Genomic DNA, 16,356 nt, shown 5'->3' on the forward strand with positions numbered 1-16,356 from the left:
TATTGCACCTTCTAATTTAAGAGGAATATGGACATTGTACTTTGCAAACCAGACAAAGGCTCTGGTGCAGTGATTTTAGATAGGGAAGACTATGATGGCAAAATGCTAGACATTTTAAACGACGAGAAAAAATTTGCACGCTTGGAAACTTGCCAGATTGCGATAAAACCTCTTCACTAGATAGGAGATTACAAACACTTCTCTTAGAGTGAAGAAAGTCAAATAAAATCAGTGAGAATTTTTATAATTTAGTTCGCCCAACCGGTGCAGAGAGACAACGTATGTATGGATTTTTCAAAATCCACAAAGAGGGCGCTCCACTCCGACCAATTCTTGCCATGATCAACTCAGCTCATCATGAGTTAGCTAAACAACTGTCAGTTGTACTTTCACCTGCTTTAGAGAAGTTCTCAATACACGCTTTAAAAGACTCATTTACTTTTACTAATCAACTCAAACAACTTGATCTTTCTGCTCATCCTAATCTGACAATGTGCTCTTTTGATGTAACCACTCTTTTTATAAATGTGCCCTTAGAAGAAACCATCTAAATCTGTGTTGATAATCCTTTTCACTTGGATACGGCAGTACCACACATGTCCGAGAAAGCGTTTAGAGAATTAATGTTAGCGGCCCCTAGAGTAAGTTTTAAAATATTACGTACAAACAAATTTATGGGGTGGCTATGGGTTCTCCTCTTGAAGAGGTAGTTGCTACTATTTTCATCGACTATTATGAGTGTAAGATGTTTGCCTCTTCTGAACCTCCAGAAGTGCTGTGGTACGACACCTTTTCCCTTTTTCGATACGAGAAAAATCACCAATTATTTTTACATAAACTCTGTTCTCTTCACCCTTCTTTAAATTATACGTCTAAACATGAATCAAATTGTGAGTTAGCAATTTTAGATGTTCTTTTCCATACACGCAATGGCCAATTCCTTCTTAGAATTCATTGCAAGGCAACTTTTACAGGTTTGTACACATGCTTTGATCTTCTTCTTCACACAGAGAAAAGATTTTTTTATTAAAATCTTTAATAAAGCGAACGCTTAGACTGTCATAAGAGGAGTTCATTGAGGGTGATCTCAACTCATTGAAAAATATATTTCTCTCAAATGGATATCCTGAAAAAATGCTTTATAAACTTTTCTCATCTACAAAAAAAATGAGCAGCATAGGCCTTTTGGACCAGCTAAGTGCCCTGTGTCTATTAAACTTCCATGGATGGGTAAGGTTTCTGATGATATTGAGAGGAAAACTAAGAATATTACAGAGAATTTTCTTTTGCAAGCAATGTTATTTTTATATTTTCGAGAAGAAGTATTCTACCACCCAGCTCAAAAGAATCTTTACCGGCAGAACTTTTAAACAATGTAATTTATGAATATAAATATGTGTGCGATGTTCGCTGTGTAAGTAGAACGTCTCAAAGGTTAGGTGATAGGATCAAACATCATGTACCAACTTCAATCAGAAATAGAACGATTCCATCAAGACAACAACCAAAACGTGATTGTAAGAAAAATAATTTAGTTTAATGTGACTCCGCGATAGGTAAACGTCTCTTGAATAACTCCCATTGTGCTGATTCTACTTCCTACGACAATTTTAGAATTATTAAGAAATGCTGTTCATTCTTTTAAGTACGCGTCATGGAGGCTGTTTTGATTAAGTTAACTAATCCCGTCCTCTGCCGACAAAAGGATTATGTTTTTAATTTATCTTGTTTTGAGCGTCATCTCCCAATTTGGAGATGACGTACATTCTTTCTTGGTTTTACAAATATCGGTAGATTTTATATTTTCATTTAGCAGACGTTGACATCTAAGAAGTGGTCTCCCAAAATGCATTGTGTCGTTTAATTTCACTATTAAATTATTACTTTTACGATTCACAATCGTATTTGCGATCTTTAGAACGATTTTCAGATTTGTCACCACGACAAAGTCTCTATTTTATTAATTAGTTATCAATTCAATTACGCATGCGTCATTGATATGGTCATGTGACTGAATTTGAGAACATGTAGTCGTAAGCTATTAAAGCTTAGTATTTCGTTTGTATTCTATATGTTTTTGATGATAAATCGTTGAGTAATTAACAAATTCGATGATGCAAAAGCTTGAAGAGGAAAAATCTCCGTATTTTTAAAAATATGTATACGTGTGAACATGGAGTTAGTGCAATAAGGTCCTGTTGCAGGATTTTAAAATCCAATGCAGACAGCACAATCAGGGCCAATACGTCTGGGAGAAGGGTATAGGGGGGGGGGGGGTTGATACACCCCAAATCTTGGACTCGTAGGCAAATAGCAGGAACTTTTCGGGCGATTTATTTTTATTATGAAATAAAAATACAATCTGATGTACTGAGCGATATAACACAAAAAGTAATATTATTAAAATATTAAATTGTTCCATAGTTTCCCAAAGTACATCGTGTAAATTGCCGTAAAACCTTCTCCACATGTCTTCATTTCTCCACATTAAATTTACGAATCCAGTATATTCGTATCTCGTATTATTAGGTTAATTAGTCCGTGTTGTTACCCGTGTGAAATTTATTGTATCAAAGAATAGTTAATAGTATTCACTTGCAATAATTACGAACTCACATGTCATGCCTTGTTGAATAATATCTTTGAGAGGAAAATATGGTCTATAGAGTACAAACGTAATTTAGGAAATATAATATAAACGATAGGTGAGATAAGCACGGTTACATAATGACAATTTGCTACATACATATCAACACTGGTTTAAATGTTTAAATACAAGCACAGTGCATCAAGTCTCATCACAGTGTAGTATTCTCTCAAACGATTTATATTTGATGTTTGCCAACTTCTGCGAAGCTTATGCTTGCGTAATGTCTCCAGCTGTTAAATTTCAACATAATAAAATAAAAAACAGAAAGGTTATGCGCACCAAACACAACGTTAGTTGTATTTACAAAATTTTGTTGTGCAAATCGATGAAATGAAATGGAAAATAGTCCGTTATAGTCCTAAGTAAACTGAATACAAAGTAGCACACGCTGTGTTCTGGAGATAACAAAAATAGCTAAAATATTTGCATCGATTGAGAAAAGAGGAAGCAATTAGTTTATTATCTTTTTTGATTATGTGATAACAAAAGCTATAATTCAATATCAAAATAAATTTTATGGCCAAAAATGCACCAGCCAGCAACTATTATGGGTAAAGAAAATAGGTGGCCCATCTATGGTAATGTCAAGATAAATTAATACAACAAATTTTGGCGTAAATTTGCATTTCTAAGCATCTTAGAGATAATTAAGTGCATTGTTAAAATTATATTCTTTACAAATTCATGACTACTAGTGTTTTTCTGAAAGTACTATGAATGAAAATTGACGAGCTAAAATTTATTTTTTCAACGAACTCTGAACCACTACAGAAGGAAGTGTTGTTACTAGAAGATAGCAAATACAAGTTGGTAAGCGTTACGACCAAATTCAAATGGTGCCTCCAGATTTCTAAAAAGTTACGATATCACAAACAATAAAGCATCACGGGTTTCAAAGTCTAAGATAAATACTTTTGGAATTGTTCCTACAAAGCATTGTAGGTAGCTTCGTAATACTGGGCATGTATGGGGCGCGAAGTGTTTCTTTATTATTTACGGAATTTTTAATGTTTAATTTCATTATTTATTAAATAACCAAACGTAATAGGTTGGTTATTTCAAATAACCATTGTGCCTGGTCACTAGAGATGCTTTCTAGAGACACTCTTTTGTTAACATTTTTTTTTATTTCTCAAAGTTGTAATTCACATAAATGTGATATACACAATGTATTCTCTGTAGCAAAGAATTCCAGTTCAAGCTATATTGTTATAATTTGTTTTGGCATCAAGGTTAGGGTTGATGCTATGATTGTCAATGTTTCATTTGATTGTTTAGATAGTAATGACTGAAAATATACAAGATTTACATGAAAGGTATCATTGTATTCCTCTAAATCATGTTTTCTTTGAGATATACTTTTTTCTTCATGCACATAAATTTGTGCATTTTAATGTTGGATATCTCGGCGTATGAGTTAGTATCCTCAATAGTCAGTTTATTGATAACTATCTTGGTATAGAAAGGACATATAAAATGCAAGTTGTGCTTCTTTTCTTTCAGACGTGAAAATGATGTTAACAGAAGGGCTGGCCGACCTAGGAAGAGAGTTAACAAAGAACATTTGTTGAACTTTCTTCAACTGAAAGTTCCTATATGTGATATTGCCAAACATCTTTCAGTGTCAAGAATTACCATTTATAGATATATGGAGGAATATGGAATAAATTATAAGCGCTTTTCACAACTTTCAGAAGCTGAAATTGAGAGAGAAGTACAAATAATTAAAAACAGCCATCCAAATGCTGGAGAAATTATGGTGCAAGGTCATCTTGCATCTAGGAGATTGCATGTACAGCGACAAAAAGTTAGGCAGGCAATACATGCTGTGGATCCAGAAGGTGTGCAAAGTAGAAAGCGTAAACCAATTAAGCGAAGAGTCTACACAAATCCTTTCCCAAACTATGTGTGGCACATTGATGGCAACCATAAACTTGTAAGGTGGAGGATGGTGATTCATCATGCAATAGATGGGTTTAGCCGCATGGTTATTTTTGCAAAATGTAGCTCAAACAATCGGGCGGAAACTGCACATAGCCATTTTGTTCAGGCTATATCAAAATATGGACGTCATGCCAAAGTCCGCACAGATCTTGGTGGAGAGAACGTTGACATTTGGCATGATATGACAGCATTTAGAGAGGAAGCCAGCATGCCGGTGCTAGTGGGTAAGTCAGTCCACAATCAACGCATAGAACGACACAACCGTGCTCTCAATGAGCAAGTGTTGTCTACATTTCGACAACAGTTTTACGGTCTTGAAAGTGAAGGCGCTCTTGATGTAAATAATGATACTGACATCTTTTGCCTTTATTGTGTTTACATTTCTCGCATTAATAATGCCATTGAAGAATTCGTTGCAGCACACAACCGACATAAAATTTCCACTGAAAATAACCGAACACCAGAGCAACTATTCTGGTGCAATATAGGGCTTGCACATACGTACGAAGGAGCCTTACCCCAGCATTCAAACCAGCCAGGCATTGAAGAGCTTTCAACAAGTGATTTGCCACATGTTTAGGTTCCAGACACCCCAAATCCATTGGGAAATGATCAGTCTGTATGTGACTTTGTCTTGTCACTAAATGGTCAAAATGCAGTGGATGCTTATAGAGATTTAGTTAGCTTTGTAGCAGAGAAAATGATGTAGGTTTTGCTCTAACATTATTTAAAAATATGTACGCATTGCGTACGTGTGTGTGGGCTGTGAAAGTTATGGACATAAGTAGAATAAAACTAATTCGAAAATTGTAAAGTTAATATTGAAACAAAACTTGCATGAAATTCAAACTGAACACCCTTACTAGATTGCATGTCTATCCATATCACGTGACTGTGCTTTAATCGTACAAGTGCCGCCCTCGACATTTTGCCTTAAGCTCTGCTTCCATATAATCGTCGAACAATACTCTTATGACTTGTTTCAATTAACACATGCACAATTCGTACAAATATATTTCCGACGATTGTAAAAAGTGTGTGATCTTTGAAAGCGGAGGCGTCACACGTAACATCGCCGAGCAAACGTCTGGAAGCTTTTAAGGACGCCAGAAACTCAAATAAATCTCTAAATTACATGTGTTTCTGGATACTATTGCAAGTACTCATCTAATTATATCGTTCAATATTGACAAAATTTAAAATAACTAAAACAGTGCAAACATAACTCATACAAAAAGAAAAAATACTTACATTACAGGTAATATAGTTTTACTATTAAGCCAATCCAAATGTTGGAGAATTCAGGATGCTAAAATCCATGAATTCTTTGAATAAATCATGGCTTAAATCATCTTTTTGTAAATGAAGTGGAAGGTACAAAATATTCGCGCATGTATTACTTCTTGGGCGAGCTTCATCCCAAAAATAGATTTGTGGTTTTGGTCGAAATCCCAGAGGTGGAATCTCATTTGATCCCGTCGCAAATATCAAAATCTCAGGCAAGGTGACTGAATATGATGCTGAATGTTCTTTCGTAAATTCTGTACGAAAAAGAAATGAAATATGCATTCTTATTGTGCAAGTGAAAGTGCAATGTACTATACCATAATACGATTTACGTACCTTCACAGTCAGTTGCAGGCAGCTGCCTTGTCTAAGAAGTAATTTAAACTTTTAATAGATTGCTTAATCATGTTTGACTTCTAACCCCAAACCATAATATACAAAGTAAATAAGAAATTGCTTATGCCTACTGGCATTGACAACAATTCAACTCTGGAAACACATATTTTGGCACTGCAAATTACTCATTTGGCGACAACATAATATAAACTCCTGATAGCATACATGTGATAAATGTAATGTGGTTATTAACATTGTCAATGTTCATCAATGAATATCTGATTCACATTGATAATTTATTATAAAAAAAGCTTACCACACTGAGGTGACAACTTGAATTTGATGTCTCCAAATATGTTTGAGCTGGAATTCTTTGCTACAGAGAACACATTGTGTATAGCACAATTATGTTTTGCTCCTTTTAATCATGTGAATTAAAACTTTGAGAAATAAAAAAAAATGTTAACAAAAGAGTGTCTCTGAAAAGCATCTATAGTGACCAGGCACATAGTAAGTTAGTAACCCAGGGGTCAGCTGTAAAAAGTCAACGTACCTGGACAGGCTGGACTGTAATAGAACTAGAATTAGAACTGTTTTGGCTGGGGATGTCATCAGCCGTTGATGCCTGCTGATTGAGAAAAATACTTAAAATCTGAATCAACGAAATATCTTTGATTTTATGTAGCAAGCCACAGGTTTGAATGGCCAGTGGATCATTTGACTCGTGCTCAATGCTCATCTGTTAAATTTGTTTCAAATTAACAAAGACAGACTACTGTTGGATTGATATAAACTAAATGCGAAATAACTCGCTCATTTACCTCTCTTGTACCCAAAGTTTGCGTGATTACCCTTCCTATCGCTTCTGTCAGCCTTCTCGAAATATCATTTGTATTATCCGCCATGCCTTGTTTTGCGCGCTTTCTGCTTAAATCAGTGTATAATATTAAACCGGAAGCCATGTTTCATAACTTTCCACAGCGAGAGAGGGTAAGTAGAACACGAACGTTACGTCATCTCAAGTGTGCCAAGTGTAACAAAATTATTTGGTTATTTGATATAACCAAATCGGCGCCGAAATAAAAATGGTTGTTTATTAAATATCCAAATTTTGTCAATTGGTTACTTGATATAACCAAATGGGCGCCGAAATAAAAATGGTTATTTGAAATAACCAACCTATTACGTTTGGTTATTTAATAAATAATGAAATTAAACATTAAAAATTCCGTAAATAATAAAGAAACACTTCGCGCCCCATAGGCATGAGTGTACAAAATGCGTTGGTCGACTTATTGCATCTAAACGAAATAAACGAGTTTAGAACATTGTTTGTCCAATTTTCTTAAACTCAAAATCGAAAAAAATGCAGATATCAAACGTTTTAATTCCTTACTAACTCGGTACATATTTAAGACCTTCTTTGTGTCAGGTTTAAGACCTTCTTTGTGCCCTCTTCCATCCGATACTCCCTGGCACACATAACACCATTGTCTAAATTTACTTTCCCAAAATCTTCCAATCACAGTGTCGTTAATATGACCTAAGCCTTTTACTTTCCATTCCAAGAACTTATTATACTCAGTTTTGTTGTTCATTAGAAACTTAAGTCGCTCCGCCAATTCTTTGGGAGACTTAAATTCTCGGACATTGATAATGGCATTTTTCAGATTTCCAGGTAAAAAATCATTAATTTTATCCGTGCTCATCACCACAGGTACTGCACCTGCGTTAAGTGCATTAAGAATTTTTTCATCAACATAGTAATCACAATCTTGGTTGAAAAACACAATAACAAACTTGTATAATTTTTCCACATCTTGTTTTGCTTCTCTAAAGTTTGGTGCCCAGCGTCCTACTATACCATCTTTATTATGTAAACATCCACCATAGGAATCGACATGAACATGTTCCATGAGATGTCTTATATACGCTGTCCTGACAGCTTCGCAGTTGGAAAGAGTAGCAATAATTCCTCCCGTTTTTTTCTCAAAAGGAACCGGTGGATCTAAATTTGGCTTTGTGAAGAGTGGTGTAGGAAAATCAGAATCAAGTCGATAGCTTCTCGACAATTGAAACTGTGACATAAAGTTGCCGTCAGGAAGTATAGGAGTATAAACAGGATTTTCCATACCCGTTAGGATCCAGGGAACATCTTTTGATGGAGGTAGAGGATATGGATCTCTTGAATGTACAATAAATCCATTTGCTTCTTTAGCTCGCTGATGGTCTGATGTAACCTCACAGGCCACAGGACATTCACCTTCTTTGTCACCTTTTGGCAAGTTTACTTCAAAGGAAGCGGGTGAAGCACCAAAAAATTTACTCCAAAACAAAAGAACTATTTTACCTGTTCGTAATGGAGACGATGTTATATTTATTGCAATTGTAGACGTTGTTTCGGATTTATAAGTAGACACTGTTTTAGATTCATTAGTAGAAGTTGTTCCAATTTGATGAGTAGACGTTGTTTCAGGTTGACGAGTAGACACAAACTCATTTTTGTAAAGATAGATGATCGTAGTAAAACCCACAACAAAAAAAAACGATGGATATGCGGAACTGCATACTACATCCCTTATGAGATAAAGTGGCCATATTTACGTATACGAGAGTAGATCGTAAAACCTATATCTATACAAGTTGAAACTGAAAAAGAAAATGTGATAACATGTTAGCAAGTTTTATATGTGACAAAATGTAACAATAAGTTAAAGATATATTTCTGTCTTCAACAATGTCAAATTTTCATGAAATGTTGTTAATATCAATAAAACATTAATGAAATGGTCACTCGCTTACAACGCAATAAGCATCTTACATGATTTGACAAAACGTCTCCATTTTATAAACATGAGCATGCTATGTTTGCTACCATCTTTTCTTAAAATTAAACAGCCACGTGCATATATTATACATCTTATTACTAGCAAACAAGGTTTTTGGCTTGATGAAAGTTGACATTACCACTCACATGTATGCTAATTAAATGGACGTACAATTTCATCATAATTGTCATGCACGTGGGGCACCTTTAACGAAATTAAGTCGCTTATATTCGTTTCTTACGAAAATGTCGACTGAAGAGAAGGAAAAACTGGAAAGGCTTCGTGCTAGAAGAAGAGGACATCGCGGAGTGTGTACTAAACTCGAGAAAGAGTCAGTTGAATTGTTTCGAACTCTGAAATCTCCTGTGATTGGTACGTATTTCCAGCATCGCTCGCAGTAGGCAGCGTAGGATAGAGAGGCGCCGTCGACACCAGAGGTGAAGAAGGGGGCGCGGAGGGCTCACACAAAGTCATACTGCTCCAATAGCAATGTCACTATCGAACCTAAGGTAGAAGATGTTGAAGAAAACCCAATAATGGCCCCCGCGTCAATCTCTAATGCAGGGTTAAAAACTGTGAAAGCTGAAACCAGCCTGTGTGGCTTGCTCACTTCGAACTTGTCTTCTCGACATCATTCACTTTCAGCCAGATCCCCATGCGAAGCACTCGACTTGAGCTGAGAACTGGGCCAAGCGTAGACCATACGCCGTCCCCCCTCTCCGCCTGCGGAGTAATACGCGCAGAAGGGCGTCCCACCATCGTCGCAGCTCTATCGGAACGACGATACTAAAGTCGCTTGGCGGCCTGAGCTTAGGTGAGAACAACCTCCAGCTGCGTACGGGTGGGGCGGTCCAAAGCGTACTCCCATATAGGGATCAAGCTCAGTGGATCTTGCGAACAAGGCCTCGAGCATTCAATGTAGTAACACACTTGCTAGTGATGCAGCTCCCGTTAATGAGGAGCGCATTGCTAAAGGCAGCCTCGCTAGTCATCTTGACTCTGACGCTTCCAGGCGAAAAATGACGATCATAATTTATAAGTTTGATCTCGGGTGTTTTAGAGTAGGTGTCAAGCAAGGCCGCCAAATCACCAAACTTCTGTCCTGACCCCGGTACCGCAAGAGCATGCTGTCTGATCTCCTGCAAATTCCTCCTCATCAGGCGAAACTGAGGATGGCCGAAGTCGACTATGGCGATAGCGACCAACTCAAAGGGATACCTGCTGAGAAACTGTTGTTTTACTTTATTCGCAAGCACGCGATATTCAGCCACGATGGCAACACGCATATCCTGATCCGCTTGAAGCTGCCTAAGATTGGCTTCAAACCCTTGAGGGTTTTCCGTAAACAATTGTACCAGCTGCGCACGCGAAGTGAAATAGTTGCTTTTGAGAAAGGCCTCGGGAATCTTCTGGCACGCCAGAAAGCGGCCAAAGACGAGCAGCAGCAAGTGATCGAACTTCCCCTCTTTATGAGTCTGGAGAGAAGGCGCGGTTGTAATGACCGCCAGGAGTTAGTTTTTCAAACGGACATCAGCGACGCTGTCTCGAACTTGGCCTGTATCTTCAGAATAGTTGAGCAACCTGGATTTGACCGCGCTCAGGATCGACTCTTCATTGAGAAGCTCAGGGTTGCCCTTGAACAAGGCATAGAGCTCTTTTACGCTTGGGTGTTTTTTTTAAAATGAGCAAGCTCAACTTGGATGGTTTAGATCCCGCAAAGGGATGGGTTAGTATATACTGCAATGCTTTACACAGAAAGGAGATGAAATCCCGGTGGCGATATGATGCTCCAGTCTCCTTTGCTTGGGCCCCATTCGGGAGATAAACCAAGACCTCCATAAAGGACTTATGTGCTCGGGTTGGTTTATGATAAACTGGAGGACCTCCATCCCCCGCGCTTTTGGGATGAGGAAGGCCGACAGATAACCATCCGCCATTCGCTCAAGTCGCAATGGGAGACCATCGACGATCCGGACTCGAATATGTTCAATTTTCTTCAAGAATCTGGTGATATCTCCTGAACTACTTTCTCTAATTTTAATTCTTGGTCAGATTTTTCTCAATTAGAGAGGACTTAGCGCGTTTGATAATGTGCTCGGGTTGGTTCTCGATAAACTGGAGGACCGCCGCGCCTTTAGGATGAGGAAGGCCGACAGATAACCATCCGGCACGCGCTCAAGTCGCTACAGGAGACCATCGACGATCCGGACTCGAATATGTTCCTTTTTCTTCAAGAATTCCTCAAAGATAGCGGGCAAATGTGACAAAATGAAAATTTTAGTGAAAGAAGACAACATCATGTGAAATGAAACATAAGGATTGCAAGGGATATAGATGGTGTAAAATGATCATCATTTTGTCTAGTACATCATAAACTAAAGGATTGCAAGGGATATAGATGGACTAAAATGATCATCACCTTGTCAAGTGTATCATTAGTGTGTAAGAACTGAGTGACTTCGGCTGCTTTCTCACCAAGGAGACCTTCAGATTGAAGGAATTTTATACCTTTTGATGGATTCTTGTTAAATCTTAAAGTAAATCGTAAAATTGAATAAAATTACAGAAGATAAGCAAAATTGTTGACCAAACTTACAATTGAATTCCCTTTTCTTTCGTCTCCTTTTTCTGCTTAAGACTCTCGAATTCTTCAGCATTATCGATGGCTTTGTACTATTGAATTCCCTTTTCTTTCGTCTCCTTCTTCTGTTTAAGACTCTCGAATTCTTCAGCATTATCGATGTCTTTTGCACTATTGAGAGAGGACTGACTAACCCCCCGTTTTTTGAGATCGCAAATGGCCGGGTTCCCCCCGTTTTCATTCTCCTTGGTGCTTCCTTTTCGAGAAATTGTTGGTGCACCATCAACCAGATCTGTCAGGAAATTTATATGGAAGAGATTAAACAGAAGCATCGAGGAATAACTATGATGATTTGGAGATCAATAAGGGATTGCGTGGATCATTAAGAGGTTAGCATAGATCATTAACAGATAGCCTAGATGATTGGGAAGATAGTATAGATTATGTAGAGATAGACTAGAAAATTGAGGGTAGCATGGGTCAATAACGAATAACTATAAACATTAAGATATTGCCTTGATCCATCGCGAGACCACCAAGGGTAAAAAAGATAACTAAGAGATAACTTAGATCCTGGGAGGTTAACTACAATTGTAGAGCAACTAGTTACGATTAAGAACATTAACGTGTGTATAAGAAAATAATGGGGTACCTTCGATAAATAGGGGATACAGAGTATAGAAAGATGGAATCTTGATGGAGACAAAAATCGTGAGTGTAGCCGATATCAAAAGAGGCGTACAAGGGATCATAAAGCGATAACTTATAGAAATGTATAACAATATTAAGTTTATATTCGCTACATGCGAGTTTCTTCAGTTTCATAAAGGTGTTAAAACTTACCAAAATTATCGTCCACCTGAGAATCAGGTTTAAAGTAAAGATACCTTCTCCATTCTACCATACATTTAAGAATAGAAACGAGACATTCCAGAACTTTGATACGAATACTGCATTCTTGAACCTGGAAAAATCATATAAAAATAAGACGACATTGATACTATTCATATAAAAACGTGATAAAAAGATGTATTATAATCAACATTGTCAGCACAAAATATTAGAGACATGTTCAAGTCCTTTTCATGTTGATAGACTAGGTTCCAGTCCTTTTCAAAATGATACACTACGTTCCAGTCCTTTTCGAGTGGCATAGATATGAACAAGAGAATGTAGAGAAGTAAACATTATGAAACATATTCATCAACTTACTGATGTCGCTCTTAATTTAATAGCTTGACGTCCTTGGGCAACTTTAGACAAATCATTGATCAATCTTTGAAAGATATTCGACAAAGCCAATTCACAGTCGTAATTTAAATATATATCAACGACCGTCTGTGCGTCTGCAATAAAGGACACAAATGGACATTAATGGCTAATATCAATGGATATTAATGGATGACAGGAAGATAAAATCAAAATTTAATTGTTGGTATATTGATAATTAGTAGGGGAAAGGTCACACCTCACCTCTTGTACACCCACGAAGAAAATTCGAACGAGAGGATTGTGAAGACTGAATATAGGATGGGATTTGGAAAAAAAGATGCTTAATTGTTGTACAGGGTTAAGCAAACGGAAGAGAAATTTGGTAGAACTGGAGACAATGTCAGTGCAAGCTTTACACCGAAAGTTGACGGTTTGCATCAGCTAGAGAGTTCTCACAAAAGTCTCAAGGTTTGCTTAAGCCAGTTTGCATAAGCTATGATTCATTTGCAAATTATCTTTGATTGATATAATTGATGTAGCTCAGATACGCACGCTTGTACAGGCTAATGCAAACACAGTTTAAGTTTTTATTAAGTAAATAGTGATGTCGGATGAATAGCTTTAGAACATTGAGTTTTGATGTCGTTAAACATTCACGGTGTACATTAAAAAAACATAATTGATTTTATTAAACTTTCTGATCATCAGTGAAAGACTCTCAATGAAAACAAAAGGTTTCCAAAGAAATAAATGATCATAAAGTTCCGAAATTTTCATAGCGTGACTAAACTTGAGAACTGACTACGCTTCTCAACACAATCGCTTTTATAGAAAATTGATGGACGATATTTTAAATATTAGTTGTTTTAATATATAAATACCTTGGTAGAAGCGTTCAAACTTTGTAGGTACTTGTCTTATTTGGCATAAGAGAAAACTTCAAGGAAAGTACAAATGATTAAATATGGTTTATTACATTGAAACATAAAGGAAAAGTTTCTCCCTCAAATAAAAATAAAAATAACAAATTAGAAAGAAGAAACATTGAGTTACCGTACTTCATGTAAGAAAAGATATAATACATTTTAACAAAGCTCCTTTGATGAGGTATAGGCTTCTCTGCACAAGGTTAAATTAATTTCTCATTTGGCATTTTCTGTTTTTTGTTAAGTACTTTCAGTAATACATGTTAGTTAGGTTGCAAGGGTTACAAACGTCGGTATCTTTGGTTAAAATAGTTGAACGAGCATACAGATTTTGTTCGAGTGGTTCAGTTTCAACCATATATCTTTAAAGTGATCTACAAACACAATCCCGCTGGCTATTTATCAAAACACCCGATAAGAACCTCCTTAAAGCAACAAAAAGTGACAGAAGAATTTGTCAATTAAATTGCACAAAACAGTGTACCAAAAGCAATGACCGTGGTGAAAATCAAAACAGGAACGGATGCGGACAAAACGTTAAAAGCCGTAAAAGCTACAAAAAGATCAGGCAAATGGGATAATGACTTAGTCAAACGATTTAAAGCTACTAAAGATGAGATGACAGTAACGACGATTGGTATTATTCTACATGGTTCCAGAATATTAGTCCCAAAATCACTACAACAACGGGCAATCAACATCGCTTATGAGGGACATCTAGGAAATTCTAAAACAAAAGCGCTGTTACGAGAAAAAAATTTGGTTTCCCAACATTGACAACATGGTGAAACAAACAATTGATGGATGCATCCCATGTCAAGCAGTGGGCAAACAAACGTCACAAGAACCTTAAGTTATGATAGAAATGCCCAAGGGACCATGGGAGACTCTACATCTTCATTTCTATGGACAATTACCTTCAGGCGAATACTTGTTGGTAGCCATTGACAGATATTCACGATTTTCCGAAGTGGAAGTTGCGAAGTCAACAAAAGCTTCCGTAGTGATTCCAAAGCTAGACCAATGAACTCCATATATATATATATATGGAATGATAACGACAATACATTTTATAGATATAAAGTTGAAGCCAAAGTCCTAGTCTCTTGCGCGGTTTGTACTTCAGTTCCAGTCCTTCAAAGTCGAATATTCACGCGGTTTGTACGTCAGTTTCATTCCCCTGAGTGTCAAACATACACGGTTAATATAAATTTGAAAACAAATTGCAAAAGCATAAACATATAAACACTATCACGACAAACAACACACGAGGCCAACTCTTCGCTAAAGGTTATTTTTTACAGCTGAAACTTTACTACAGTGAGTTCGTTGTAACTTACAACTTGTAACGAGGAAAAGCCAACTGAAAATTACACTGTATGCTAAAAAGACAATACAAAAAGAAAATATGACGAGAAAATATTCAAGCGAAAATTTTTTTACATCAGAAGGTAAATTTTCAAACGGTGTCAGACAGTGTTTGTCTTTTTTTGTCATTTTAGTGGATTTAAAGATCTGTTTTTCCGAAGAAAAAAGAAACTTGAATATCCAGTTTCATAAAAATATTGAGTCTATAACTCGCATTTTTACTTTTTACAGAGCGATTGTATTTTTCATCGATTTTGATAGTGCTTGAAATGCTAAATGGTTCTCATCTCGACATCAATAATTGAATATCCTTAAAGACTTTGATATGTTTTAAAGGAAAACCGCACCGTAAGAGCAGTGCAACTAACTCCACCTCACCTTGCTTCTCGAATTATCAATTTGATTCACTTTCCATGAACCTTTTCATTCCAAAAATTTCGTTATTTTTACGCTTGGATCAAGATCCGAACTCTACCATTACCAAGCGACAAATGATTTAAAAAAATTTAAATAATCACGCAAGAGATTAGAGCCTGACGTGTGATGACGAATGATGACGACATATATTTTTTTGCCTTCAATTTTTGGCTTCGTTTATCATTCTAGTTATTCAAATGTCGAGTTCACTGAGCTAGACAGGATCATTGCAACCATTGAGTTCTATAAGACCTGGAGAGAAAAGGGGCCTGGACCATTGAGTTCTATAATAACTGGAGCGGCTAACTTCACTGGGACCTGAAGCCAAAAAAATGGCGGCCAACGGAAGTATTTCCGCTGAAATGATCGATTTGCAGAAAAAAAAATATTCTGGACCTCCCCCTAGTGTCTATAGTAAATTATAAAGAATTTTTCAAAAACAAACACGATATCGCAGAATATGGATATCGTTAGTTCCATATTCTAGGACAATATCTTTTTTGGCATTTCTTTTATAATGCCAACACTTCAATCGTTCAATTGTTGGATGTCGTAGTTTCCACAAAAAGGAACATATCGCTTCTTACAGGTGAGATAGTTGCTTGTTTTTTTAGTCCGTAAACGATTGGAAAGCACTTATACATGCTCTTGAAAAGCCATAAAATACATATTAAGAATCGTATTTTTTAAGACTGACTTTAACGCCAAATATGCTGATTTTTTCCTGTTTTTGTTCATAAAATTCTGCATACTTTTCTGTCATTTGTTTATGCATGAAATCGTAAATTTACCTATCTATTTGCAAAA

General features: G+C 36.6%; 2 protein-coding genes and 1 long non-coding RNA gene across 3 annotated transcripts; 1 reads left to right on the forward strand and 2 right to left on the reverse strand.

Annotated features, from left to right (window-relative positions):
* Positions 1 to 3,920: 3,920 nt before the first annotated feature.
* Positions 3,921 to 5,174, forward strand: LOC124451260. Its single transcript, XM_047001884.1, has 2 exons — positions 3,921 to 3,966; positions 4,154 to 5,174. Exons 1-2 carry the CDS (start codon positions 3,935 to 3,937, stop codon positions 5,172 to 5,174), a joined length of 1,053 nt encoding a protein of 350 aa, XP_046857840.1. The 5' UTR covers positions 3,921 to 3,934.
* A 2,262-nt stretch (positions 5,175 to 7,436) lies between these two features.
* On the reverse strand, positions 7,437 to 9,804 carry LOC124451261 (alpha-(1,3)-fucosyltransferase 10-like). The gene is made up of 2 exons (XM_047001885.1): positions 9,656 to 9,804; positions 7,437 to 8,794 (listed from the first exon to the last, which is right to left on the reverse strand). The coding sequence occupies exons 1-2, from the start codon at positions 9,802 to 9,804 to the stop codon at positions 7,519 to 7,521; spliced, it is 1,425 nt and encodes a 474-aa protein (XP_046857841.1). The 3' UTR covers positions 7,437 to 7,518.
* A 2,696-nt stretch (positions 9,805 to 12,500) lies between these two features.
* LOC124451567 lies at positions 12,501 to 13,163 on the reverse strand. Its single transcript, XR_006950531.1, has 3 exons — positions 13,100 to 13,163; positions 12,839 to 12,972; positions 12,501 to 12,590 (listed from the first exon to the last, which is right to left on the reverse strand). It is a non-coding gene; the product is annotated as an uncharacterized LOC124451567 (long non-coding RNA).
* Between the last annotated feature and the right edge of the window lie 3,193 nt (positions 13,164 to 16,356).

This window comes from Xenia sp. Carnegie-2017, unplaced genomic scaffold, assembly GCF_021976095.1.
Source record: "Xenia sp. Carnegie-2017 unplaced genomic scaffold, XeniaSp_v1 HiC_scaffold_24, whole genome shotgun sequence".
NCBI lineage: Eukaryota > Metazoa > Cnidaria > Anthozoa > Malacalcyonacea > Xeniidae > Xenia > Xenia sp. Carnegie-2017.